Genomic DNA, 27,288 nt, shown 5'->3' with positions numbered 1-27,288 from the left:
TTTATGATAAAAAATTTCAAATGTGCACCAACATTCAGACATACCCCGAAGTAGGCAGAATAACACAATGAATCTCCCAGAGGCCCATCACCTGGATGCACCAATTTTCACTGCATTTCACTGCATTTGTTGCCTCTGTTTTTTAGGGGTTTTTTCTTTGCTAGGATATTTGAAAGCAAGTCCCAAACATCTCGCTATTTCAATTCCATCTGTTTTAGTTACACATCTTTTAAAAACAGATGCCTCCCTGAGGTAGCCCCAGTGCCATTATCACATCGTGACTTCATCTAACGCTCAGTCCATAATTCAGGTTCCCCAGTCATTGCAAAAATGTCCTTTCACAATAGAGTCGAAAAGGAAGCCATCCACATAACGTCCGTAGCTGTCCCGACTCGCTTTTCTTTTCTTTTTCTCTTTTCTGTTGACTTGGTTTGAAAACTGGGTCAGTGTTCCCGTGTAGAACCTCCCACACTCTGTATTTGTCCATTCGCTTCTTTGTGGGGCCATTGAACGTCCATCTTCACCTGCTGGGTTTCTCTGTTCACGAAAGTTAGTCCCAGACTCTGGTTTCATTCACGGGCCGCTTTGGGGGCTGGCAACCCTCGTAGGCAGCGCCGTGTGCTTCCGACTACATCACATAAATGTTTGCTTGTCTGCTCCTGACAGCAACTCCGATCAATGGGTTGATCCCTGCCCGAGTCTGTTATTTTGGTAAGTGTTACGAGATGGTGATTGCCTCCTTCGCTGGTTCCTCCCAGATTTGTTAGCTGCAGTTCTGGGATGAGAACCTCTCTCTCATCCACGAGTGATTTAGTTACCTGCAGTAGAGTTCCTACAAAATACAGGGTCCGGCACAAATAGTGCCCCTGTTATTATTACTAAATCATCAGCGTGTCATTCTGTAACCTAACAATATCACGCTCAAGCACACCCTAGGACATTTCAGGTGAAATGTTCAAATTAAAACTGTACATCGTTGCACCCCTGTTCTTATCCTACCAGCCACACTCCAGCAGGCCTCCCTTCTGCCGGAAGCTGTGTATTGTGTGCTTCTGATCCGTAGCTTGCAGAAGGAGGAGTTGGTACCCAGGTTATGTGCAGGACTGTTCAATAGATAGTTGTCTTGGGGTTCTCTTGCTTACTCTCTCTTTTTTTGTTATTATTATTAATTCACGGGTTTTAGATATTCAGTGGGTTTTAATCAACTACATTTTTGAGGCTCAAAGAGTTTCGTCTTCGGCCAATGTGAAACTGCTTGTCGGCTCCTGTACGTTTTGATCCATTGTTGTTTGAAAATGTCCTTGCTCTCGCACAAGATATCCCAGGGTGAGTCCGTGTATTTCTTGCTCCATTCCTGGCTGGAAATTACCATATGGGAACTGGACATGCTCATTGCTATTTTCATTATTTCCAGTCCTTTTCCATGTAACCCCTATTATTCATTCTTATTTGTTTGTCCAGTGTTTCTTTTGCAAATACGTTTATATTTTGTTGCCTTTAAAAATTATTTTAAATATAAGAATGTTTTTACTTTTTTAAGTGGAGTTTCACTAACTTTTCTATGTTTTGTTTTAAAAGACTATCATTATAAATGTTTTATCTCAAACACACACACAGATACACAGAGCTAAAACATCTATTTCCATATATTTCCTTTTCTTAGAGTTTCTTTGAAAAATTACTGATTTTTTAAGCTTGGATTAGAATTGCAAAATTTTATCTTCTTTGATTTTTATACCGTTTTCTCTTTTCTCTTAAATGGGAAATCTTGGTTCTTAACAATGTTAACATACATCAATATGTGTTGCTGTATTAACTAATATATAGCTAGTATAAAAACTTATAACATCAGCATTATTAGCATATACTATAAATACTTATATGTAATATTAACATCATTACTTTGAAATTGTTCTATTTATATGTAACTTTGAAACTTTTATATATAATGTAATATTGCTAATATACATGTTAATACTAATATATATTAAATATACCAATATATTTGTTAATACACATATATAACAGCTAATCATTATATATCAGTTATTAGACTAGTGAATATGCAACAATTTATATTTAATAAATATACACATACATATATGTAACAATTTCAAAGTAATAATGGTGTTGTCATTACTAACAGACTACTGAATGAAATTTAAGATTTGCACTGCTATTTTTCTTAGAATATATTTTTACTAAGAACATATAGTTAAAGCACTTTGTGGAAATAATTCTTTACTCTGTGCATGAGGTCACAAAATTACTGTATATTTTCTTGCCTTGTTTTCAGGTTTTACAGATTGCCTCTTTTCCTTCATTTCATTTATTTTTTTAAAAAACTTGTAAAGCATTTTTATGTGTCCAAAGTCAAAACTGTATCATGGGTAGCTTTGCACAGTGGCAATATCGTAGCCAATAAGGTTTATCCAAGGCGCAATTATTGCTAATTGAACACTGTATCATGGGATATATCTAGAAAAGTGTTATATTATCAATGTCCTCTTCCTCTTCTAAAGGTAACTCATGTTGTGTGTTCTTAGTTGTTCTTCCGATGTTTCTTTTTTCCAAATATATATAAAAATATACATATAAAATACATATACATATGTATATAAAATACATATACCTATAAAATGCATATATATTTATTTCACTCCCTTTAAAAATGACTTTAAATATATATTTCTTTTTAAATGAAGTTTTACTAGCTTTTCTATATTTTGTTTATTTTAAAAGGCTATTATGTAAATATTTTATCACAAATACACACACCGATGCACAAACATTGTAAAAAGAAAAGCAAACATAGTTTCAAGGACTGGACCATTCAATGTTTAAGGAATCCATCTCATTCTCTCAATCTGTGTCTCTCTGTCTCTGTCTGGCTGTCTCTCTTCCTCATCCAATGAGCATGGTGCTGTCTGTCATCTGGGACAACAATTTCCAAACTATACTGGGGTTGATAGATCTCTTCCGATCTCCACTTACTGTCTGAGGCTGAGAAAATATCCACAGAAGCCCTTCCACAGAGATGAGTTTTAGGAAATAAGTAATGGAACATAGTAAGACCTGCCAAAGTCCAGGTGTCCCCTGGATTTGGTGATTTACACTCTTCCTCATTCATATTCATGCTCACAAAAGTGAACTTCAGAAAAGTCTAGAGGTACAATATTAACACGTGCACAATAGTTTTCATAAGAGTTGGAAAGGAGGAGGAATTGGCAAAACTAGAAGAATATTAGAGAAATTAGACTTAAAATTTGGCAGAACTTGAAGCAGTTTAGATAATATTGTAACAATGTTAGGGTTGGGGTTTTTTTTGTTTGTTTTTAACAAACTCTACCATAGTTACCATGTAGGATGTTAACTTTAGGGAAAGCTGGGTGAAGGGTATTCAGGAACTTTTTGTACTACGTTTGCAACTTTTCTGCAAAGCTCAAATTATGCCAAAGTAAATTTCATTTAACACATACACACAGAGCCAACTGAAAAGACTGATGATGCATTCAACACAAAAAGGTACTTAAAGAATTTCAGCAAATCAGAGAGAGAAATAGCCTAACAGAAAAAAGGGGAAAAGAACTAAGCAGGCATGTGACATACTAGTTTTATCTACCCTCTGCGGGAAAGTGTAGCAAACTGATGTTATCAAGCGTTTGTTTGTGCGGGGAACCAGGGTAAGTTGACCTGGTATTCTTGGAGAGCAAGTTGATAGTATCAGTTAAAAAATGTTTATTTTCAATAAGCATGGACCTCACCTCCCCAAATTCCTTTTTGGATATCTCTCCTAGAGAAATACTTGCACACGTGCACAAGGAAGGCACAAATAAGTATTTTTATTGTAACATTATAACATCGAAATCATCTTAAACGACAGTGCATCCATTTTATGGAGTACTAGCTGGAGATTTTCAAATGACAAGGTAGATTTTCATTGTTTAACATAACCTCCGAGACAGAAATATAGTGTGAAAAAATAATTGTAAAATAATATAGTCTATTTGTGTTTTGAAAGCATATATTCCTGTTTATCTGGACATCTCTCCCCTCCCAATACATATGTGTAAATAAATATATAGAAACTGATCTGGAAATATATTCCCTGTGTGTCTGTACCTTGAAAAGATCTTCCTTCTTTAATGTTATGTGACTTTATTGGCAGAGGAAAACTCTGAATCAATTTGTAGAATTTTTAACTTCCATCTACTCTGCCGCCATCTTGGTTCTGAGTGATAGAATTTTTAAAATGATGGCAAAGAGTGAAATTAGTATTACTTTTTTTTTGTTATAATGCCTTGATAAAGTTCTCTTCATTCTAGTATTTTGTATATATTCTCTTTTCTGTAATATAATCCAGATGGTCTCATGTTCTACCACAGTACTGTACTTCCCCTTTGCACTGCATGCATAAACTCATAACTTGTACTGGAAATACTGTAAGTCTGCTTTTCTAGGGATATTTTTGGTAATGGAAACATATACATGTAAAACATAAAACATATAAAATGTGGGTGTGCATCTAATTGCTCATTTGGTCAAGGCTGTTTAATAAATGGTTCATTCCGAGACAGAGATTTTGCACACACAGTGGTGTTTGTTTTTTTTTTCCGTTCCGAGCCGCAGACACCAAAAATCCCACAGGAAGTTGTTTTTTGAGTGTTGTGGTTTTTAGCTTCCCGTTCAGTTTGCATTAAATGATCAGATAAGATAAAGCTGTGCAATTGAAAGAGATTCTTGGTTAAACTTTATTTTAACTCAGGATGAGAATCTCAAATTTGCTGTGTTTTGTCCCATTTGGAAGTCCAGAGGAGCTATGACCACTTCCATATGTACGCATTAAAATTGCGGTATCATTTGAACTTTTTTTTTAAAGATTTTATTTATTTATTTTTAGAGAGGGAAGGGAGGGAGAAAGAGAGAGAGAGAAACATCAATGTGCGGTTGCTGGGGGCGGTGGCCTGCAACCCAGGCATGTGCCCTGACAGGGAATCGAACCTACGACACTTTGGTTCACAGCCCGAGCTCAATCCATTGAGCTACGCCAGCCAGGGCTTGAACTTTTTTTTTGGTGTTCAGTGGATAAACTCTTTGTTTCTAAAGGGGCATAATCTGAGATTATGGTTTATGCTTGCTACTTCAAAAAAAGATTTTATTTATTTATTTGGAGAGAGAGAGGCAGGAAGGGAGAAAGAAAAGGAGAGAAATATTGATGTGTGAGAGAAACCGCCAACCAGAGACCTGGCCTGCAAGCCAGGCATGTGCTGTGACTGGGAATCAAACTGGCAATTTTTGGTTTGCAGGACACCCAATCCACCGAGCCACACCAGTCAGGGCAAGGCTTGCCACTTTTTATGAAAGCATCTCCCCAAAATAAACCGAAGGAATGGAGCTGTGTTTTTAGTTTTTGACAACAGTGTTCTACCATTTTTTCCAAATGATAAAAACTTTCTCTTCAGAACAAAGGAGATACATAAAACATACATTTTCCAGTTTAATTTAGATGCAAATACCAATGAAAAATTTAAAAAGGATATTATTCAGCGAAATATTTTTATTAATGTAATTTTTATATCTTAGTATTCTCAAATTGGAATTTTTGGCTTGCTTTCATCATTGCAAGTGGTATTGCGTAGTTTTTTCAACTATGGCAAAAGTAAAAAACTATAAAACTATAACTAAATATAGTAGATCTTTGGCAAATCAGTGCAATCTAGTGTTTAAATTATATACATGAGACTTGATGGAAAATGACAAATGAGAAAAAAAGGAAAGGTTTCCATGGATTTGTAGATAATGTCTCTGGTTTAGGTGCTAGGAAAGGCAGCAAGTACACCCAAGTCTAGGCAGGTTATGCCAACTGCACATCTTATTATGATAAGATAATAAAGATAGCGTAAAAGGGCTTCCATACCTACCTTTTAAAATAAAAGTCTCCCAAATTTATTTTAAAAAACAGCATTTGCTCATAAGGAAATTTTAATGAGTTCTTATAAGAAAAACTTTGTCTAAAACCAAAAATTACACACATGACTTTTTTTTAAAAAGTGATTTTAACCATTTTTATGCAAGGGGGAAAAGAAAAAAAAAAGAAGGCTTTGATTTGCAGAATGCTTTTTTCTAGGTCAGGTAGCTTCGAGTTTTAATTCGAGTTACAAAATATATGGTACTTTGAAAATCTTAACTGATATCGATGTATGATATACAGATAGTTATTGGTTAGCTTTGATCTTTTCATGCCATTGAATTCTAAAGAGAAAACCATCGATTAAAACTATGTTTATGATTTTTTTCCACTTTCGTGTACCTTTTGTGGTTCTGTGCTAGGTATTTTAAGGATGTTATCATTTAATGTTACTAAGAATTTCTGACACGTGTGGAGAGCGTTACAAAGTGTAGGATATTGTTTCTTGCATACTTCTCTGCCCAGGATGAGCTGGAGGAACTGGGTTTGGAATTTGCAAGGCAGCCAGATCCCTTCAACTCGCCCCTAAGAATGTCAGCATTTTTGATGCCAAAAAAATATTTGTAAGATCTGGCTAGTTGGGCTGGAGAAGGAGACTTTGGCTATATCTTGAGGCCTAATGTGGGTGAGCCAAGATACCACAGGGTCTCTTGGGTATTTCTCAGAGTGCTTGGCCGGAGTGCCCGTGACCTCGTTACCAGTTTTAGTTAGGTCAGTCGGTTTGTTGAGAACGAGTGCAACTATTTTTGACCTTGATAGGAGCTCATCAAGAGATGAAAGCCCCGACGTCCTTTACAGAAAAAAACGCGTTCTGCCTTCAGTGGGGCAGCAGGGCCCAAGCACGTGGTGCAACTGTGACCACCGTCATCTGCCAGGTTAAGGAAGGATGGTCAGGTATTTGCAGGAGCTGTCCTCCTGCGTGGGGCTAATCCAGCGTGGCTCGTGGAGGACAAAGTGGGCAAGTTGAATAAAAATCAAAAGGGAGTGGGCACAGGAGCTTGCTCTCTTAGGGGGCGATTTCCGCCAGACCCCTTACGAAAACAAACAGGAAGACTCCCCCGCCAGCGGAAACTCAGCCTTACAAGTTACTTCGGAAACGTCTTCCTTCCGCAACGGGGGTCGCATCCCGGGAGGAAGCGGGCCCGGGCCGCTCGCCTCGCCCCGCCCCCACCGTGGCCCCGCCCCCACCCAGCTGGGCATGCTCAGTGGGCCGGGCCGGGCCAGGCCGGCAGGTTTGCGTGGCTGCTTGCAGTTACCGGCGCCGGCTCTTCTCTCAGAAGCCGAGTCCCTTCTCCGCGACTCGTTCCAGGGAAGTTACGTGCTGAACACGGCTTCCGAGGAGCCGCCGGGCGGGCTACGTGGACGGCCGGAGGCCCCCGGTGCTGCCGAGGGGCGAGTGGGCGAGGCCGACGTGGCCGGGCAGCGAAAGCTTCGGGAGGACGAGCGAGTGGCCACACTCGGAGGGAGGCGCCGGCCGGGCGCGCCCCTTGGAGAAGACCCGGGCGGGGCGGGCAGGCGGGCGTTCCCCGGACTTTTGTCCGAGTTGAGTCCCCTCCCCGTGGGCTGGGCCTGTCCGGCCTCCCCCGCCCCCAGCCCCGCTCGCTCCCGGGAGATGTTTATCTGGGCTGTGGCGTGAGGAGCCGGCGGGCTCGGGGCACGGTGTTTGGGGTTCGAGGAGCCTCGCGCGGCGCCGGAGAGAGACAAGATGTCTGCCAGAGCCGCGGCCGCCAAGGTGAGCGCCTCCGCGGCCGCCAGGGCGCATCCCGAGCGAGCGCGGCCGCCCGCCGGCGTCGGGCCCGCGCCCCGCCCTCCTCCTCGCCGGCGGCTGCCCGGGGGCGGCGGCGGCGGGTCGGCCGTGCAGGCAGCGACCGCGCGGGCCTGAGCGGGGGGTGGCTGCTGGCGCGCAAAGCCGCCGTCCCGGGCAGGTGCATCGCTGCCGGCGTCGGCGCCTGGCTCTGGCTCGCGGCCGGCGGGGACGCGCAACAGGTCCTGCGCCGGGAAACTCGGCGTCGGGAGTGGGTCGCACGGCCCGGGATGTGAGCCTGCGGTGGGCCGGGGTTCGGGGCTTGGGGTGCCACCTCCAGCTTAGCCGGTGGCTGCTGTATCTGGAGGAGTGGTTGGTCCCGGCGAAACCTTGTAGTTTCGATCTGATGTCACTCTTCGTGGAATGCGCGAGCCAGCGATAAGACATTGATACAGTAAAACACTCAGCTTGTGTAGTAGGTTGGATATTTTTTTCCACCCTGTATTATTTATTTAAGGCAACATTGAAAAAAAAAAGCCAACCCCCTTAACACTTTTTAATAGTTTAACTTGAATTAAACTTTTCGAAAGTAATACGAAGTGCCCCTACAAGTGGACAATGAGAGGAACTCTTAAAAATGAGCATTAACCAAGATCTGTGGGTTCAGCAAAAAAGCACTATTTCCTATCAGATTTCCTATGTGCTTTGAAGTGTTAAGTCGTTTTCTCAATGCTTTGAAACCTACTTGTATATTACATCAAAAAGTCGAAGTTCTAAAAGTCAGTGAAAACCCTCTACTTTTGCAGATTTTAAATCTTTATCATCATAAAGTAGCCTTTGTCCTTTTTAGGAATTAGAGTAATACAGAAATGCGAAGAGTAAAAAATCTCGCCCTTTAAAAACCCATTACTTGAATCATTTTTGAAGTACTTAAGCAGGTTGCGGTTTTTATGTTTATTTTTCTGTTTGAACTGTTTACTGGTAGGACCTGGGAGCAGGCATGCTCCCCCTGAGAGTGGTTCTGTTTAGTGGTGAATACAAGTGAATTCTTTTAAGGAATGCAGTAGTCTCTTAAAAGACTTGAATTTGTATTTTTTTTGACTTTACGTTGCTGGAAAAACAACCTAAAGGTAAAACTTGATCCAGTGGCTTTTAAAAAAAGAGCAACATTTTGGTTTGATTTTAAAGTAGGCGCATATTATTTCCCTTTTCTGGGGCTTCCTTTGCTAGGAAGACAGGCTTTGTTTGCCTGTGACACAGAACGTCACTTTGTTCCTGAAGTGTGATCTCCCTCACTTGGTGGCCAAGACAGCACACTTCTAAAAAGGTGATTTCAAGACTGGAGAGAAGTTAAGTTTTTGATGGATTGCCATAGTAAGATGATTTAGAAGGAGTAATACTTTTCCTCCTGCATTATGGTATTGAGGTTTTATGCCATAATGAAAAGCATCATGAGGTAAATATTATATTAAGGGCATTTGTGTTCTTAAATATTTATGAGGAAAATGTGAGTGAAAAAGCTTGTTATTTTGAATGATGTATTATGAGGCCTTTGCGAAATCTTACGTAGAGCAAAGCAGGCCATAGAAAAATAGGTGAAAGGGAATAATATTCAACCCTCTGTTTTCAAGTCACATTTAATTTTTTAAGGTGATTCAAGTGCTTACGGAGAGACAAGCTTTGGTACTTAATACTTTACATGTGATGCTTTTGTTAACCTCACCCTCAGTTAAAAAAATATGACATTAATTCGGCAGCCTGCTGTTTTATTTTTTGCCTGATGGTTTGTAGAACTCTCCTCTAAGCTAATACCTGTGAGGCTGTGTTCTTTGTGATGGTTGAATAGCTTTCTGTCCCGGGAATATGCTGTGTATCAGCTCTGCCTAACTTGTTCCCAGGATTTCGCTAGTGTAGTAAGTAGCATAATGTTTTTGTATTTGTGTACTTACATTGTATGTTATATGTCTAGTTTTTTAAAATGGAATTCCTGGGTCAGAGGGTATGTGCATTTAAAGTTCTGATAAATACCAGTACATTTTTCTCCAAAAAGGTTGTAACCTAGGAATAAATATAACAATTAGTGGTAAATTACCTGAATTTTAAAGAAGGTCATAAAATAAACCCTGAATAAATGAGATGAGATGATATACTCGCTGGATGGGAAAAGTCGCTATTGTAGAATATACCAGTTTTCCCTGAGGTGATGTATGAATGTAATACAATTTCAGAAAGAATTTCAGTGTTGCCTTATAGAAAACTTGATATATGGATGAGAAAGTTTATCTGATAAAATAAATGAAGGATAGTCAGGGAATTTTGAAAGAAGGTCCTATCAGAACCTAATGAGTTATAATTCAGAGTAATTGAAAGCAGTCTGTCAGTTCAGCAGCAGGCAGTGGAACCAAAGGGTCCAGAAACGTCTGTGTGTTTATGAGCTTCTAGTGATTGTGGTTGTCAGCGCTTCCTGCGCGTCAGGTATTGTTCTGAGAGCTTACCACGAATGAACCATGTAATTCTCGGGGTAGCCCATGGAGGGAGCGATGCTGTTATTCCCACTTTATGGATGGGGAAACTGAAACAGATACGAAAGTAACATACCCAAATTCATTTAGCCAGCAACAAGGAAAAGCAGGGATATATGGTTAAAATAACGTAGATTAGAGAAAGGATAGGTTATTTAGTAAACAGTACTGGGACTTTTGGTTAACTTTTTTTTGTTTTGTTTTGTCTGGGTTTATGCCTCAGGCCAAAAAAAAAAAAAAAAAAGGAAATGAAATTTGGAAAAGGGCAAATCATAGAGTACTTAGAAGACAGTATAGTCACTTTTAAAAAATATATACGCGGGTTGGAAAGGGCTCCTCTGTACATAAATAACTTAAGAAGTAATAAAGGAAACTGTTCTCATGTGCGTGATACACGCCCGACTTTGTGAGCACCATTACCAGTGTCCCTGGCATAAAATTACTCAACAGTTGACATCAGGAACCTGAGGGTGGTTCTCTGTCTCACCGGAGAATTGTTAAATAATTACATGAGAAAATGATATGAACAATTATTAGGGACATTTTCATTGGTTGAATCATGGAAAGTGGCTGAAGGAAGTTGTAGTGGCTTCTGGATTTTCAAGCTGTTTCACTGTGGCGGAAGCAATTAAATTTAAAATTGTACTGTTATATGTGCTTACTAGATTTTCTGCTTAAATGTTTTCATTATGTCTCAGGGACCATATCTTTTTCCCTGTGATTACCTGTAAAATTCTAGTGTAGTTTAGTATGGAAATTATTTACACTACTTCTTAGGAATCTATTTATTGTGTCAACTAAGGCACAGTGGATTTTTTTTAAAATAGCTGAACATTTGAAAGATAACTGTAGATATTACATGTTTTGCTATATATAATATGTGCCCATGTTTTGTGTGCATTATACATACTATCCCCATTCATGGTAGAGAATCATTACACCCAAGTATAATGAGTGTCCCTATTTTTCTCTCAAAAACTTAGGGAAAAATGTGCTCTTTATACATGGCAAAATATGGTAGCTAAGTAAATAACCAACAGTAATTGAAAATTACTCTTTACAGGTAGGAATTGTGTCCTGAGTGGCTGTTGTAATGTAGCTTTTATTCTGGTAGTTACTGATCAGTGTCTATTTGTTTCATGTTGCTTTAAAGGTAAACTAAAAACTCACTGTGCTTTATGTAATGGGCTTCCACCTTCAACAGGCTTTACTGTAGTGCATTTTTCTGGACCTGTTGTGTTTGTACAATAATTACTTTGCACTAGAACTATTCCTATAGTATTTAAGGCAAAAGGCTTTTAACTTATGGTAGCCTCTTTTGAATTTTAGGCATTCATGATTGAAACTGGAACTTGCACTCTTCTTGGCTGACTATCCTGACCACATTTACAACGCTAAAGTTTGTTTGAGGACAGCTCTGTTGGACAGCTAGCTGCTTTTCAGGTCACACACGGCCTTCTCCCCAGGTTGTGTGGTGGTGCAGATTGTACTGCAGAGTTAGGAAAGACTGTGCCCCCTACCCCCCATTCCTTCCTGTCTTTCTGAAGACTGATGTTTTCATGTTAGGGACTTGCGGACCTTTATTTCACGTTCAAGGGAGATCATGCTGCCCACTGAATGCTCTCAGCAAGCGGTAGAGGAGGTCAGCCATCTACACCAACAAATGAGGAGGTTGAAAGCAATCTGTGACTCGGAGGCTGTAATACAGCGTATATAGTACTGTTTCCTGTTTGGTTTGAAGGACAAAGATTACAGTAGTTTCACTCATTTTTTCAGTCCTGGAAACAATGCACTGGCTCTGACTTTTACTTGCTCTTTAATCTTTTTTTCTATTTAGAGACCAAATGTAAACTCAGTACAGTTCTAAGAATAAAACCGAGTATAAATAAGACAGATCACTATGCTGCCAAGGAAATTGGCTTTAAAAATAATAATTTTGGTGAAAAATCGGGAAGTGTAATGAATTACATTATATTTTTGGACATAACCCTGACATGATTGAAGTTCAGTCTTCTGAAAGACTGTGAGTCTGGCTGTCCCTTCATGTGTAGTGCCTGCCACCCACCCCTGACGGCCCTGCGCCCCTCGCCCCAGGGTCACGTGCTCAGGCACACAGGGACCCAGTATTGAGCACTGACCGAGCACTGGAGTGACCGAGGACAAGTGAGGGGACTGAGCAAAGTGATTTTTTAATTCTGGAGTTCTTGATCAAATGCTAAATAAGGTTAAAAGATAGTTTATGTCTAGTATAATAGTTCTGAAATATTTGACTGGAACATACTTTGAATCTCTGAATTTTGAAAGACAATCTTAAAACTTACTAGTTTAACAATTTCGAATCTTTTAGGAAGAGAGAGACATTAGGATAGTTTACCGATTTTTAAATTGACCTCAAATTGGCATGTTTCAGAACAGTATTTGCAGTATAGGGCAGCAATAAAAATAGGCCTTTTGCCTTCTCTGACCTAGAGTGCTTCTTCATTTATTTATTGCAGAGAAGGGTGGCTTCAGGTTGCTCCTTTATGGGTTAGCCAGGTGCTTTATTTCCATTCCTTCTTAAACAGATAAATTCTTAATAATGAGAAGGGTGTGGTGAGCACGTGGGTAGGAAATTTCATTTTACATCCTAAAAGTGGATGAAAATAATTGACTCTGAATGATCAACTACACCACAGAAGCACTACTTTAAAACATCAGAAAACCAATGTTGCTAAAATTTTTACCATAAAACTCACCATTTGAGATTCAATAACAATGCCCTGGCTGCTGTATATGTTGTGTTAAGTACTGAATCTCACGTGGCCCTTGACTTCGGGATGCGTCCAAAGATGAGTTCTTACGAGTGTGAATTACACCTGTCAGTTACTGTATTGGAACCACCTGCTCTCACTAGGAGAATGTTGGCAAGTGAGTTGACTGATGAAAGACCTCAGTCATTCTGGTTTCTCATGCCCAGAAGGGAGGTGGAAACAGGTGCTAACAGTACTTTCTATGGGCATTTATCAGGGCATAAGATTAGCACACGTACCTTTATTAATTTGCTGAAATTTCTTTGTTTTGTTTGCTTTTTTAATAGTGTACATTCCCAAGGAGTGAAAGTTCATTTTTTTTCTTGGTTATCTTAAGAGTTTTTTCACTCTCTTGGAATTGTCAGTAGTAATCTGGCAGGGGTGTCCACCTGTGGCCCGACACAAAATCGTAAAGTTACTTAAAACATTCAGAGATTTTTTTATGTGATTACGTGCCACAGTGTATTTAGTATGTGGCCCAAGACAACTCCTCTTCCAGTGTGGCCCAGAGACATCAAAAGGTTGGACACCCATGCAGGGTTTTACCATTTCCGGTGACTGAATTCAACTTATTTTATGATTATCTCTCTTAATTCAGGACATAATTATCAAATCTAGAAGGATATCAGTAGTGACTAATTTTTTTGGTTAGCTCAGCAAACACGAATGGAGCACATTTTCTAGATCCCTGCTCTGTAGAAGCTTGCAGTTTTCAATGCTGTATACTATAACAGTCAGTTGTGAAATGTGTGATTTCCCTTTAAGATCCAAGGATTTGCGTTGCTTACTCATGAAAAATGAATATGAACATGATTATGGTCCTCCTTAATAGCACTGCATGCTGGTGACTTGTGGTTGGGAAAGTGGTGTGATTACAGCTAAACCTTGGGCTTGCTGTAAGAGTTGATTTTCTGCATTTTTTTTTGTTAAAAGTGCTTTAATTAAATCTGGATAAACCCACGTTTTGTAAAAGGATCTCCATAGGAGAAAAGATTAAGAACTATGGAGAAATTAGAATTTACTTACATAATTAATAACTCCTTGAATAAACTGGTGTGGAAAATGTACAGTCTGCTAGCCGTTCACTGTTTACTTAGGGTGTAACAAGCTGTGAAATGCCTAACAGTTTGGAGTTTTTCCTCAACGGATATTTATTGCAAACCTGGTACGTACCAGGCACCATTTCAGGTGCTGGAGATAGAGCAGCGTACACGCGTCTGCACTCCTGGCACATTTTCATGGTGCACACGGAGAGCAACAGGTGGAATGCTGTACGTGACGCCGAATGCCAGGCTCCATACCGTGCCAGTTCTAGATTGTGTCCTTCCCCCAAAGATGGCAACGATCTTGTTTTCTGCGGTGCCCACTTTGTAGCTTTTCTTTACAATTTCACCACTTAATTATGCATTCCATAAGCACTGTAGTTTTGCCTGGGAACTTTGCACAAATGGAACCGTGCAGCGTGGGTTCTGTTGTGTATGGCTGCTTTGGCTGAGCATTGTGTTTATATGATTGATGTTGTGGGTAGCTATAGTTCATTCGTTTTCATTGTATCCAGGGATGAAATTCCCAGTAATCCATTGTATGAGGGCTTACTGCCAGACTGGCTGGGAAAAAATAGTTTGAATTAGGCTTCTGCGGTTTGGGGAGGAAATGCTGGTGTGCCTCTGTCTGAGGGGCAGGAGTAGATGAAGCATGTTCGTTAGTTGTTGGGGGTACTAAGGACTGTGTGAAAGGTAGTATGCTGCTTCCGGTGTTCACCTTGAACAGCCGGTTTTAGTTTTGAGGGCGGTTTATGACTAAGGTCTTAAAGTCCATCATCTGTATGCGTCCATGTTATTTGACTGATCAGACCAGTAAAAGCCACAATCAGACAAAATACGTGCGTTGGACAAAAAAAATCAGTGAAAACAAGTCTACTTTTCAAAATATAATTGTGGGAAATCTTTCCCTTTGTGGCACGTAAAGGAGCTTTGGAAGATTTATTTACCGGTGGTTTTTGTTTTTAACAGTGCTGAGTGTTAGAATATTTAAACAAACAAACCTGTATTTTGATGCTGTAGTGCCTGTACAATCAGAATAGGGTGCCCATGGCAGAGAGATTCAAGCTCTCATTGTAAAAATGAGAAATGTGTCAGTAATAAGTAATGGCCCCATGATACTGGACACTGGTTCTGTGACAAGCACTAAGCTAAGTGTTTTGTGTGTCATTTCATTTAATGTCCCCTCTGTTAGGTACTACTGGTATCTCTATTTAATCAGTGAGGAATCTGAGGTTCAGTTCACTTGCTCCTGCTCACACGCTTCATCATTCCCATGTGCACATGCCTAGATGGGCTTGTGTTCTAAAGGAGTGTTGGGGAGCTGCCTGTGGAATGGGGTTGGGTGCGTCTTCGACCAGCCCGACAGCATGAATCATAAAGTGCGGAGAGAGTGCCCTGGCGGTCAGAGAGCACAAGCTGGGCTGGAGGAAGTGGCTGTTGCTCAACTCCAGCTGATCATTGGCCAGGAGGAAGACAGGCCAGATCTGCCAGTTTTTTCAAGCAGGCTGTCAATCCGGATTTTTATGTAAATTACCTCGACTTAAATGCTGTCAGCTGGTTTCATTCTTTTCTGTCTTTTCATTGTGAAATGCAGTATCTGTATAAAAGTACACAAAACAAACGTACTTGAATGAGTTACTATAAAGCGAACACCCATGTAAACATGATCCAGGCCAAACAGAATATTGCCATCGTCTCAGAAGCTTCCCGCACCACTTGCCTCTTCCCAATAACATCACCCTGCTAAATGCTAAGGCCACTGTCCTGTTGTTAACACCTTTCCTCCCCCAAGGCAGCCACTGTTCTGACTTGGTTTTTAAGATTCCTGTGTTGTTGCATATCAGCTGCATTGCTGTCCGGTGTTGCAGGACTGTGCCAGTGGACTCAGTCTGCCGGGATGGGCACTTGGGTTCTCTCCTAAGGCTGGATGTTAAGAATACTGCTTCCCCGAAGACTTGCAGGTGCCTCTTGGTGAACATCGCATGTGTTTATGTATTTAGGGACGGCATTGCTACTGGATTGCTTAATGTGTCTTCAGTCTTAGTAGGTAGCGTCTTTTCCAAAGAGGCCGTACCTCTTACACTCTTCACCCTCTGTGAAGGAGTTTCTGCTGCCCTGCGTTGTACCAGCACTCGGTATCAATGGCTGTAATGTCAGCCCTCACAGGGGGTCCATCGTATAATCTCACTGCAGTTCTAATTCAAATTTCTTTGACGAGATGAGCAACTTTTTATATTTATGGCCTGTTCAAGTCTTTTGCTTGCTTTTCTTTGGGATCATTTTTCTTCCTGATTTTCCTCGTATCTTCTTGGACAAAAACTGGTTGATTGTATGTCCTGTAGCCACACTTTCCCACCTGGTGGCGGTCTCTGACTGGTGTTTTCCTGACCGCAAGTTCTTCATTTGAATGTAGGCTGAGGGTAGTGGCACAGAGAAAGGTCAGCGAGGGGAAGTTCCAGGAGAGGGACCTGCAGCAGACTGGGTCCTGCACGGAGGGAGGTCAGGTGACAAAAGTACTAAAAAACGATTGTCGAGGAGTCCTCAGTCTGTATTACTTTATGACTTTGGGCTCTGGACTCTGAATGTTGCGGCCACCACTTAATAGCTGTTTTCTTATCTGAAAGGGAACAGCACCCCTCTCAGGGTGGCTGGGCTCTGGCTCAGTTCCCAGCACCTCGTAAGCCATTACATTAGCCGTATCTCTTAAAAATATTTAAGTGAGGCCCATCCTAATACCAGAGAAGAGGCATATAGGAGCTGTGTTTGCATGTGTGCACACTTGTACAAACATCTGATTTGTGTGTGTCTGTATTTATGTATTTATTGGATATTGGACAAATGTCAGCCTGTAGGTGAGGAGTCCCAGCCCAACAAGGTATGCTGTGGTTTCAGAAGACCCTTGAACTCCTTAGTTTTTAAAAATGGCTATAGCATTAAAGAAGAGAGACAGTGTGTAGTCTGCTGGGTTGGGGAGTAGAGGTTAAAGACTATGCCAAATCCAGCGCACCTGGCCCAGTTTGGGGTATCCATCCTGTGTGGTGAATGATTAGCAAATTCTGTTCAGTTTTTACCTCCTGAGCACCTTCTGTCTTTCTGCTTATTCCATCTGTACTTCCTAATGTTACAGCCCCCTCCCCCAACACACACGCACATACACACCACTATAATCCATTATAATCTCTGTTTTCCTGTAACAGCCTCCTAAGAAGTATCATACCCCTTCTCCCCACTTACAATCTGTTTTTCTAAAATGATCTTTTCAAAATCCACTTTTGATTAGTGTCCCCTCCCCCCTGCACCCCAACTCATCCTAAAACTGGTAAGGTCCTTATTGCCTTTAGGAGTGAAGGACCAAAATCCATAATGTGGTCACTGAGCTCTCCTACTGGATTACTTGGCCTCTGCCTGCCCCCAGCCTCCCCTTGCGCCTTTCTCCTTCGTACTCCCTGTTCCCAAACTGTGCTGTCCTTGCTGTTGTTCCTACCAGATCCTGCCTTTCCTGCCAGCTTCCTCTTTGAGCCTCCCTCGTGGCACCGTTTTTCTTTCTTTCTTTCTTTTTTGTAGTATTTAAGCCTGTTATTATGCACTTGGTTGTGAAATTTTTTGGTCATCCAGTTCTGCTAGACTATAGCCCCCTTGAGGACAAGGTCAAACTGATTGTGTCCTCTTATTTGCAGAGCTAAACACAGGGTCTGGCATTTAGTAAACTCAAATATTGTTTGAATGAACAAGAGAAGCATGTCAGTACCCTGGGGCTTTTGCATATGCTGTTTTATCTACCTGGAAAGCTTGTCCCTCCTTCACCTAGCCCCTGTCCAGTTCTTTTCCTTGAGAACCCTGCCCTGAAGCCAGAGACTATATCAGAACTCTGCTGTGAGCTCCCCAGAATTTCCCTCTATAGCACTTACAGCTTCTGCTAGTTTGTTTGCTGGATATTTGCTTAATATCTGACATCCCTCCTAGACCAGAGTTACCTTTTTTACTTGGTTACTCACTTCCTGGTAGCAGATGAGTTTAAAGCTTAAATTCAGCCCAGAAACTCCCAGAAGATCCCAGTGCATCTGCAGGACTAGCTGTGTGTTCTTTTTCTGCAAGGGAAGGAGGCTGCTGGAGCAGCCAGCCAGCAGCTCCTGGGGAAGTGGCCCAGTGACCTGGCGTCTTGCTAGCAGCTGTCTTGGTGTGGGTCTTTCCTAGACAAATAATTTCTAGTCCCTCCTATGAGTTTGTACTCCCCTGCCGAGTAGTGAATTTGAGTGCTTTCCCCACGGGTTTAGTGGCTGTGCTCATAGCCTCTTTTGACACTTGTGTCTTCGGCCTCTTAGCCCATCTTTTCTTCTAGGGTACTGTGTTGGATAGGTATCATCTGTCATGTTACTTAAACAGCTCAGTTTTACATGAAAATAAAGGATGTTTTTTCTTTGTTTGTGGATGGGAAATTCCTAATCAACAATTGTAATGCCTAAGTGGCGTGAATTAAAATCAGCACACTTACCATTGAACCTGACCCATTACTGCTGCCACCTGAGCAGTAAGATTGTCAGCCTCAAGGTGGCTGGGCTTGGCACCAAGGGGGAGTCCCCAACCTGATGGGAGCACCTAAGTGAACTCCGCAGTTGACACATAGCTTGTCACCTTTTTACTTAGGTATGTCATGATTTGTTTAAACTAGTTTTATGATTTAAGGTGAAGAAAGGAGGCCAGTAGTGAAGAAATATGGCCTGGTGAGTCTACAGATTTGGTCCGTTTTTCATTGAGTGCTTTGATGTGTAAGTCTCATGATTTTTCATACATATTATTATTTAAACTGAAAGGATTTTAAAAAACCCCTAATCTTGAATAAATCACAGCCTTCGAGAAAAGTTGCAAAAATTTCAGAGTGGTCATATATCCCTCTTCTCACTCCCCTTACATTTTACATAACCATAGAACAATTATTGAGAATAAGAAGTGAACATCAGTACCACAATAACTACACTGCAGACTGTATTCAGATTATGCCAGTTTTCCTTTCTTCTGTTTGAGGATTCCACATTGCATTGAATTGGTCTTCTTCTTTTTTTTTTTTTTTTTTTTGGTGTCTGAATCTGTCACAGACCCTCAAGTCTTCTCTCTGTCTTTTATGACCTTTGCAGTTTAGGAGAGAATTGATTGATCATTTTGTGGAATGCAGCTCGATTTAGTTTATCAGATGTTCTCTCCTTGTTGGAATAGGTGATGCATTTTGGGAAACCATGCTGTGGCCTTGGTGTAGCCTGTCATGGGGTTCACGATGTTGGTGTGACTTGTTACTGATGATGTTTACCTTGATGCTTTGGCGAAGGCGGTGGGTCTCCTCTCTGAGGTTAATGTTTTTGTCATTGATGTTTACTTGAGGCTGCGTTAATCCTGTTACTCCTCAAACTTGCGCTTTCCTGTATCCTCCGTTGCTTACCTTGTATTCTCATTGGCTGCTCCTTCTCAAACTAGTTTGGTTCCTCCTTTTTTCCCTGTAAAATATCTGTCATCTTGGTCCTTGGGTAATTGGATCTTTTCTCTTGGGTTTAATACTACTTTGTTGATTACTTCTGGGTCCTTATTTACTCCAATCTTGGTCTTGATCTTCCTGCCTATTGCCTGTTACTCCTTGCCAGTTGTTCGATGGGCACCTTAAATTAAGGATGTTAAACTGAATTTGTAATCTTGTTTCTGCTTTTTCCTTCAGTCCCCTAGTTCAGAAACCAGCCCTCTTTGACTCCTCCCCCTTTTCACTTAAACTTTTAACTGATCTCCCTGCTACAAAACCAGCTTCCACACAGCGGCCTTCAGGAGTTCTGGCTGTATCATTTGATCGCCTCACATGCCCTAGTGATTTCCCCTGGAGTTTCAAGTCTGTAGCATTACTGTACCTGTCGTGATGGTGCTTGGGCAGCTTCTCTTTCTGCCCTTTCCCTAGTCCACCAATGGAGCTTGGCGGCCATATCAAAGTCAGTTTTGTATGCAACATCCATAACCTTGCTGACACACTGTTTCTCTTCCTCCAAAACCACTTTTCCGTGCTTTTTCCCGATCACCCTTCAAGCCTGAACTCCAGTGTTGCTTCCTCAGAGACTCAGCCTCTGATCATTGCAGCACACGGAGTCCTCCCATCCCCCAGGACAGTGCCGCGCACAAACCATTTATGTATTGTTCCAAGCCTCCTCGGGCCAGAAGGAGGAGGGGGGACCTCGTTTTGTCTCCATAGCACTTAGCATGTCTGGTAAATGTTTGTTGAGTGAATGAATGAATTCTTTTATTATTATAGCCATAAGGATAGTAAAATTTAACTGGCTGCTTATATATTTAGATAATGTATAAAGTTTTTCTTACGTGCTAAGATTATTTGGAGAACACTAGCTGTATTTATTTTATTTTTTATTTGACCTTCTTCCAATTATAGGTTCACCCTGTGTTTTCAGTTTCTGTTCTCCAGTCTTTTCTCCATTTGATTTGTCGTCCGCCCTAAAAGACAGTGAAACTGCCTAGAATGGGGATCTGAAGTTTTGGCAGGAAGCCCTTCCGAGTTGGCGATCTGAGTAGTATCTTTGCCAGCTGGAGCTTGGAACAAAGAAACCAAAGAAGCTCTTGGTAGATTCTGAAATGCAGCTTTTTGCTTCTTCAGAAATTGTGATTCTAGTCCGTTGGTGCCGACAGAGAAATGGACACAGGGCTGAGGTCCCAGTAGTCACAGACCGCACGATGTCTCGATGCCTTCCGGGGTGCGTCACTGTGTACAGAGTCAGGGCCTGTGGGGTCTAACTACAGCTGGAATTGCGGTCTGATGGCATTTTGGAGCCACAGGACGTTTTCATTTGAGAAAAATCTCATCCAGTTCCCTAACTTGATAGTGAGGACAACTGGGGTCACCTGTCTAGTGGTTAATGGCAGGTGTGGGCTCTGGTCTTGCTGTTTCTGATCTAGCTCATTTTCTGTTGAACAGCATTTTTCAGAGTTACTGAGGAGGGATAGTGCTGGAATCCCGCTGTAGGAATCACACTTTTTCCTTGGTCTCCCACAAACCTGAACGTTCGGGGACTGAGAAGTATAGATTTCTGGAAGGTCTTGGTCCAAGTCATACAATTATGCATTCTGCTTTTTTTTTGGGGGGGGGGGGAAGAACACTAGCTTGGTCATGAGAAAAATGGCAAGCAAGTTTGCAATAAGGGCGTTCTAAAAATTATTTATTTTAATAGATAATAGATGAACTTGATGAAAACTGCAAAAGGGTTCATAGTGAAAAGATTCTCACCACCCCACCCCCATTTCCATTGCTGCACCCCAGATGCCCCTTGTTTAGATCTTCCAAAGGAAGCCCCCTTCTCCTTTTGTCTTTATGTAGTGCTCACGAAAAGAGTGCTGATAAATTCACGGGTGCGCATTTTCTCTCTGTTTTAGCCTTCTGTTTCTGAGTGATGTATTGTAAGAAGCTCCTTCCCCTTCACCCCTCCCCAGTTTATGGCGGTTGTTCTTGAGTATAGCAGAGTTGAGAGAATTTTACAATGAATAACCTTGAGTCCTGACAACTGAGATTTTCTTCTTCTATTTTACTGCATTTGCATATTATACATCGGTGTGTCCGCCCATCCCGTCATCCCTCAGTGTGTTCAGGACTCCTTGGGGTCTGCTGGGTTTACAAACAACCGTGGGTAGAATTTTGCCGCTTTTTCTACTGAAGGAAACCGAGGGCTGGAGAGTGAAGAGAGATGACATGGTTTATTGTTTAACCTAGGAATACATTTTCTTCTTTTTTTTAAGTGATAAGTATTGGCAAGGCATAATACTCATTTATATTGTGGATTCACTTGGTTTAGTGTGCTGGTCAAGAGCCTGCCTGCCTACCTCTCTGATGTTTCATTCTCTGTTGCCTGCCTATGCATAGCCCCCCATCTGGTAAACCAAGCTGAGAAGACTAGGCCTGGCCTGCACAGAGAAGTGAGGCATTGCATTTCATTACCCTTTTTGGGGAAGCTGTTGGGTTAGTTGAGATGTGTGCTTTTCTAATCCCTCCAAAGAAGAAACCTATTTTGATTGGAATGCTGAGAAGAATTGTTTTAATATTTTTATTTTTCCCCTTATCTTATACCAACAAAACAGTGGAAGTTTCTCTTGCGGTACTCCCCTTAAAGTTTGCACTGTAAGACCTTACTGTATGTATTTTTCAGACCATAAGACGTAGCTAGGTTTTAGAGGAGGAAAATAGGGGAAAAATTTGAAGCAAAAAATGGGGTAAAATATTTAATAACATAAATAACATAATATTTCACCAATGTAAATGTAAACAGAACTCAACAGCAGCATTAACAACCATTATTCCTCCCAAATTTGGAGGGGGGGGTGTCTTATAATTGGAAGAATATAGTAAATCCCTTGGTAACAGTAGATTAAATGTCTTTTCTAATTAACTATAAAACAGTCTTCTTAGATATTTGGTTTTCCTAAAAGCTAAGTTAAAAATAGATATCTGAAGCTTCAGACAGGATTTGGTAAATGTGGCTTAAAAGACTTTGGCACTGCGTTGAGATTGGGAATGATGAAAGGAGAGCCCAGAGATAAAAGAACTAATGAAGAATCGTCACCCGCGATCCCTTCACTCGGATGTGATCACTGTCAGCATTCCATCCGTCCTTTCAGCCTTACCTTCCCCACTCGTGTTTCAACTGAGTGAGGCTGACAACCTATAAGCTGTTCCACAGAATTAACATTAAGTCAGTTTCCCCATTGATCGATATTCTCTCACAAAATGGAAAACTGTGCTCATTAAAACCACATGGAGAGTGGTGAACCCTTTCGTACCTGAGCGGAGGCTGTCCAGGCCTTTGCCTGCATGCGGGTCCTTCAGTTCTCACCGATGGGAAGGGGATTGAAAAGGCCTGAGGCAGTGCTGCGGTTGGAGAGGGGTCAGGGAGAGAGGAGCTGGGGCTGTGCGAGCAGCTGTGTCTTCACGATGTCAGTGAGGGTCGGGCAGACGGGCACTTAGGGCAGATACTGTGATCATGAGTGTTTTTTAGGAGAACTCCTAATGCTTGTCAGCAGAATTACTTACATCATCATTGCTTCACACCGATGGAGGGGTTTTCTTTTAATACATTAAATCCTGGTCAATTTTTGTTAAAACAAAACAGAACAGCCCTGTTTCCAGCAGAGGTCTCATTAAAGGGAGGCCTGCTGCACTCGATTGGAAGGTTGAAACAAAACGCTGGTAAGCTTGGCAGTTCTTATCTGTGGGAGTGAACAGAGAGATCCTTTCTCTCCCTCTCTTATTCATTGGGCAGGAAAGTTAATCTAGTTGCTTTGAGTTTAGGGAAGCAGGCTTTCTTCGTAGGGGTTCATTTTCTAAAGTAGCATTAATCTTCGATTAAAGTTGCTGTGGGAATGGAGAAATGGGCCCCTGGCACCTTGATGGGCACGTTCCGGTGATGCTGATGACAGGGTGTGATGGAAAACAGCTGGCGCTTGTGAAGTGGGCAGTCACAACAGAACTCTGTGCTCAGCATTCTCCCCTCCCCCCCACCTTTGGTTGCCTAGGCAAAGGCCTTTAAAGAAGCTGTTTATCCGTGCATTATTTTTAGGAGCCCCAGTTCCATAAAGGGGTAGCAGTAAGAGGGGCTGAATTACTTAAAGCCTCCAAGAGCATAATGCAATTTATAAGAAATTTATTTTGAATTCTTTAGTGCTCATCTCTTGGGTAGTAATTTATTTCCCTCTCTAGTAAGAGTTTCTTGACTGTAGATGAACCTGAACTCTACACAGTGGTTTGAGTAGGACCTTCATTGGAGCTTGTATTGCTCTTACTTTATGGTGATTCTTGGGGAGTTTTTATGGAGTTGTCTGTTTGTTTTTCTTTTTTTGTTTCATGTGTGGATGTGTGTGTGTAATAGTATACTAGAAAAGCTGTTTTTCCACCCTAGAAAAAAAAGCTTGAAGACAGTTTTGTAGTATAACCTTAACTAGGTGGGCCAATAGCGTTTAACTGTGATATGTAAGCAGCCATTGACCAAGCCTATCAAACGGTCCCATCTTGTTTCCTGTAACATGGATATTTATAATTGCTGAGTTCAGAGGTATTTGACTTTCTCCTTTTCTTTGCACTGTGTAAGGAATGCTTCGAAATGTTTTGTGTCAATAGATATTTTCAGATGATATTATTCCAAGTTTTATTCTTTTCTACCTCATGTTAAATATAAATTTGCAGAATTAGCTGGAATACTGATTTTAGCTGGCAAGGAAGGAACAGAGCGGCATCTGTCCAAATTAAGTTAAAAACAAAGGAAGTTCCTGTGTGTAGTTTCCTGTCTCTTACAGCAAAAGCAAACAACAAAAAAACCCTTCCATAATTATTAAGCTCTTTTCGGAGTACCTAATATAATAGTGTGAATGTTAATGTGCTAAATTGTTCTCTAGATGTTCTCGCTCGCTTTATTAAAGACATTTTCTTAAAAGATAAGTGACTTGTTTTTCTTTTCCTTTATCAGAGCACAGCAATGGAGGAAACCGCTATATGGGAACAGCACACGGTGACGCTTCACAGGGTGAGTTTCTGCTGCAGTAAATAATCCGTGTGTAACTCAGGATATCGGCAGCTTTTGGAAACAATAGAGGAAAGCCAGATGTCAGGAAGCCCAAAGAAAGGGGAAAAACTTTTCTATATTCCTTTGTTTAAAATTAGACTTGCAATAAATTCTTATTAAGGTCAGAAGCGAACATGATTACTTTTTCAAATATCCTTTTTGTTGTGGTTATTTGTATATTTGCTGTTTTCATTCCTGCGTGAAGAAATTGAAGTTATTTTAAAAATTCGGAGTGATCAGATAAAAGACACTGTATGTTGTATAAATTGTAAACTGTTTCAGCCTTTCTGAGTACATACACATGCATCGTAGGCTTGTGATTTAAAGTAAACCAGGTCGTGTGGGTAATAAAATCTTAAAAGATACTTGTTGATTTGAAACATGTAGACCCTGAGCTATTGCTTAAACACTTACAGATGGGCACAGAGCAAATAGCAGCAAGCTGGGTAAGAGTAAGAGCTTTGTCCACCCTGCCCTTGAGTCCTGGCCTGCCTCCTTCCCTTTAGAAATGGGCAAGTTGCCTTGGCTTGTGTAGCTCAGTGGATTGAGCACCAGCCTCTGAACCAAAGAGTCTGTGGTTCAATTCCCAGTCAGGGCACGTGCCTGGGTTGTGGACCCAGGTCCCCAGTAGGAGCCACGTGAGAGGCAACCACATGCTGATGTTTCTCTCCCTCTCTTTCTCCCTCCCTTCCCCTCTCTCTAAAAATAAATAAATAAAACCTTAAAAAAATAAAAGAAATGAGGTTATCATAACTTTTCTTCTTAGTGTATCGGTATGGTCATTTCCTTGCGTTTTAAGTGTTGAATAGCCTTGCATTCCCAAGATAAATTCCTCTTGGTTGTGATGTAGCATCCATTTTATATATTGCTGGATTGATTTGCTGATGTGTTTTGAAGGTGTTTGTTTCTATGCTCATAAATAACACTGGTCAGTACTTTTTTCGAGTATTGTTTTTATCCGGTTTTGGCGTCAGGGAAAGCTGCTAGCCACTAGCTACTAGCAAGCAGTTGGGAAGCATTCCTTCCTCTCATGTGTGCAGTTGATGTTATTTCTTCCTTAATGTTCCCTGGGTTCATCAGTGTAGCCAGCCATCTGGTCCTGGAGTCTTCTTTGTGGGAAGGCTTTTAAGTGTAAATTCAAGTTCTTTGATGTTAAATGGAAGTATTCATTTATGTGTTTCTTTTGTTAGGTTTTTTTTTTGGGTAGCTTTGATAGTTTGTATCTTTCAGAGTGTTTGTTTCTTTCATTTCATTTGTGAACATAAAATTGTTAACAGTGTTCCCTTATTTTACTGCTATTGATCTGCAATGAGGGTGTTTTGTTTTTTCTTTAATTTGTGTCTTTTATTTCTTGGTTTGTCTGGCTCGCAGTTTAACAATTTTGATGGATCTTTTCAAAGTAGCAGCTTTTGTTTTCATTAATATTTTTTGTTTTGTGTTCTATTTAATTGATTTCTGCTCTTACTGTAGTATTTTTTTTCTGCTGACATTGGATTTGAATTGTTCTTTTTTGTAATTTCATAAGGTAGAAGCCAGATCATTCTCTGGAGATCGTAGGTGTTATCATCACATTGCATTTGTTTTTTCCTAGTACCTTTTAGTTTTTAAATAGGCAAAATAAGACACATCAGGCGAAATGTTTCTCCTTTCTACTGTTGTGCCTTGGTTTGTTAGGAATTCAGGTATGGGAAAATTGTGTATTTGCTATAGATCATTAGCTTAAGTAAAGCAGGAAAATATCTTGGATGCTGAGAGAACAGCACCTGATTTTCTGAATGTGTGTTAAGTGTCACACCTCATACATAGTAGGGATGATACTCAGGCAGGTCTGAGAGTTCCTATCCAGAAGGTCAGTGTGAGTTGACTCGTAGCCGGCCTCTTCCAGAGCTTCAGTCTCCTTTTGCCACGAGAAGGGTGCCAGCCCCGAGAGTGTTGTCAGGAGATACATGGGATGAGGCGAGTGTGCCATTCACAACGCTGTTGTCCTTAGACAGTTAACCGCTGTGCCGGGCACAGAGCTGTGCTGGGCACAGAGCTGTGCTGCCTCTGGGCCTCATCAGAGGGAGTCGGGGGCAGAGGGGAAGTCCTCCGCAGCCATCCCTCCAGGAAATGGTTTTGAGGGGTTTTGAAAATAGCCCTCCCTGTCAGAGCAAGCTGAGAGACTTGTCTGTCAAACCAGAATTCATTTGACTTCATTCTCTGAGGCTGCAGCACAGTCCTTTGGTGTTCTCAGTTGATCCAGAATAAAAGTTAGCTCAGTTAGAGCATTGTCAGCAAACTTGGGCTGTCGAGAGCCTGCTGATAGTATTTCAGGCTTTGCAGGCTAAATCTCTCACTGCGCTGCAACTCTGCAGTTGTATTACAAAAGCAGCCACGGACAATAGACAAAAAAAATGGTATGGCTATGTTCCAATAAAACTTTATTTACAAAAATGGGCAGCCAGCCCGATTTGGCCTAGAGGCTGTGGCTTCTGACCACTGATGCAGAGCAGTTTTATTGTACAAAGGAATCATCCGGGTCACCCCCAGTTGACTCACTTGGTCTGGGTTGGGGCCCCTAACATTGATTTTAAGAAATGTTTTACTTTGAAATGGGAGGCCATGACCGCTGGCATCAGATTTTGGAGAAACACTGACGG

The 27,288-nt window shown here is 41.3% G+C and overlaps 1 protein-coding gene and 1 non-coding gene across 10 annotated transcripts in view; both read left to right on the top strand.

Moving 5' to 3' along the window:
• TJP1 (tight junction protein 1) overlaps positions 1-27,288 on the top strand; it is a 209,354-nt gene that overhangs the window by 122,797 nt on the left and 59,269 nt on the right. For 8 of the 9 annotated variants that reach the window (XM_036012947.1, XM_036012946.1, XM_036012945.1 and 5 more), the window contains one exon: positions 24,554-24,610. In XM_036012947.1, coding sequence (XP_035868840.1) covers positions 24,554-24,610 — 57 coding nt within the window. Of the gene's footprint in view, positions 1-7,175; positions 7,701-24,553; positions 24,611-27,288 lie in introns of those variants that run through there. The other variant, XM_036012948.1, reaches the window with a different exon arrangement.
• Positions 2,393-2,535, top strand: LOC114488701. Its single transcript, XR_003683814.1, has one exon. It is a non-coding gene; the product is annotated as a U4 spliceosomal RNA (small nuclear RNA).

This window comes from Phyllostomus discolor, chromosome 12 (genome assembly GCF_004126475.2).
Source record: "Phyllostomus discolor isolate MPI-MPIP mPhyDis1 chromosome 12, mPhyDis1.pri.v3, whole genome shotgun sequence".
In the NCBI taxonomy this organism is placed as follows: Eukaryota; Metazoa; Chordata; class Mammalia; order Chiroptera; family Phyllostomidae; genus Phyllostomus; species Phyllostomus discolor.
Note: the sequence above shows the minus strand (reverse complement) of the source record. Positions and strands in the feature narration are given on the sequence as shown.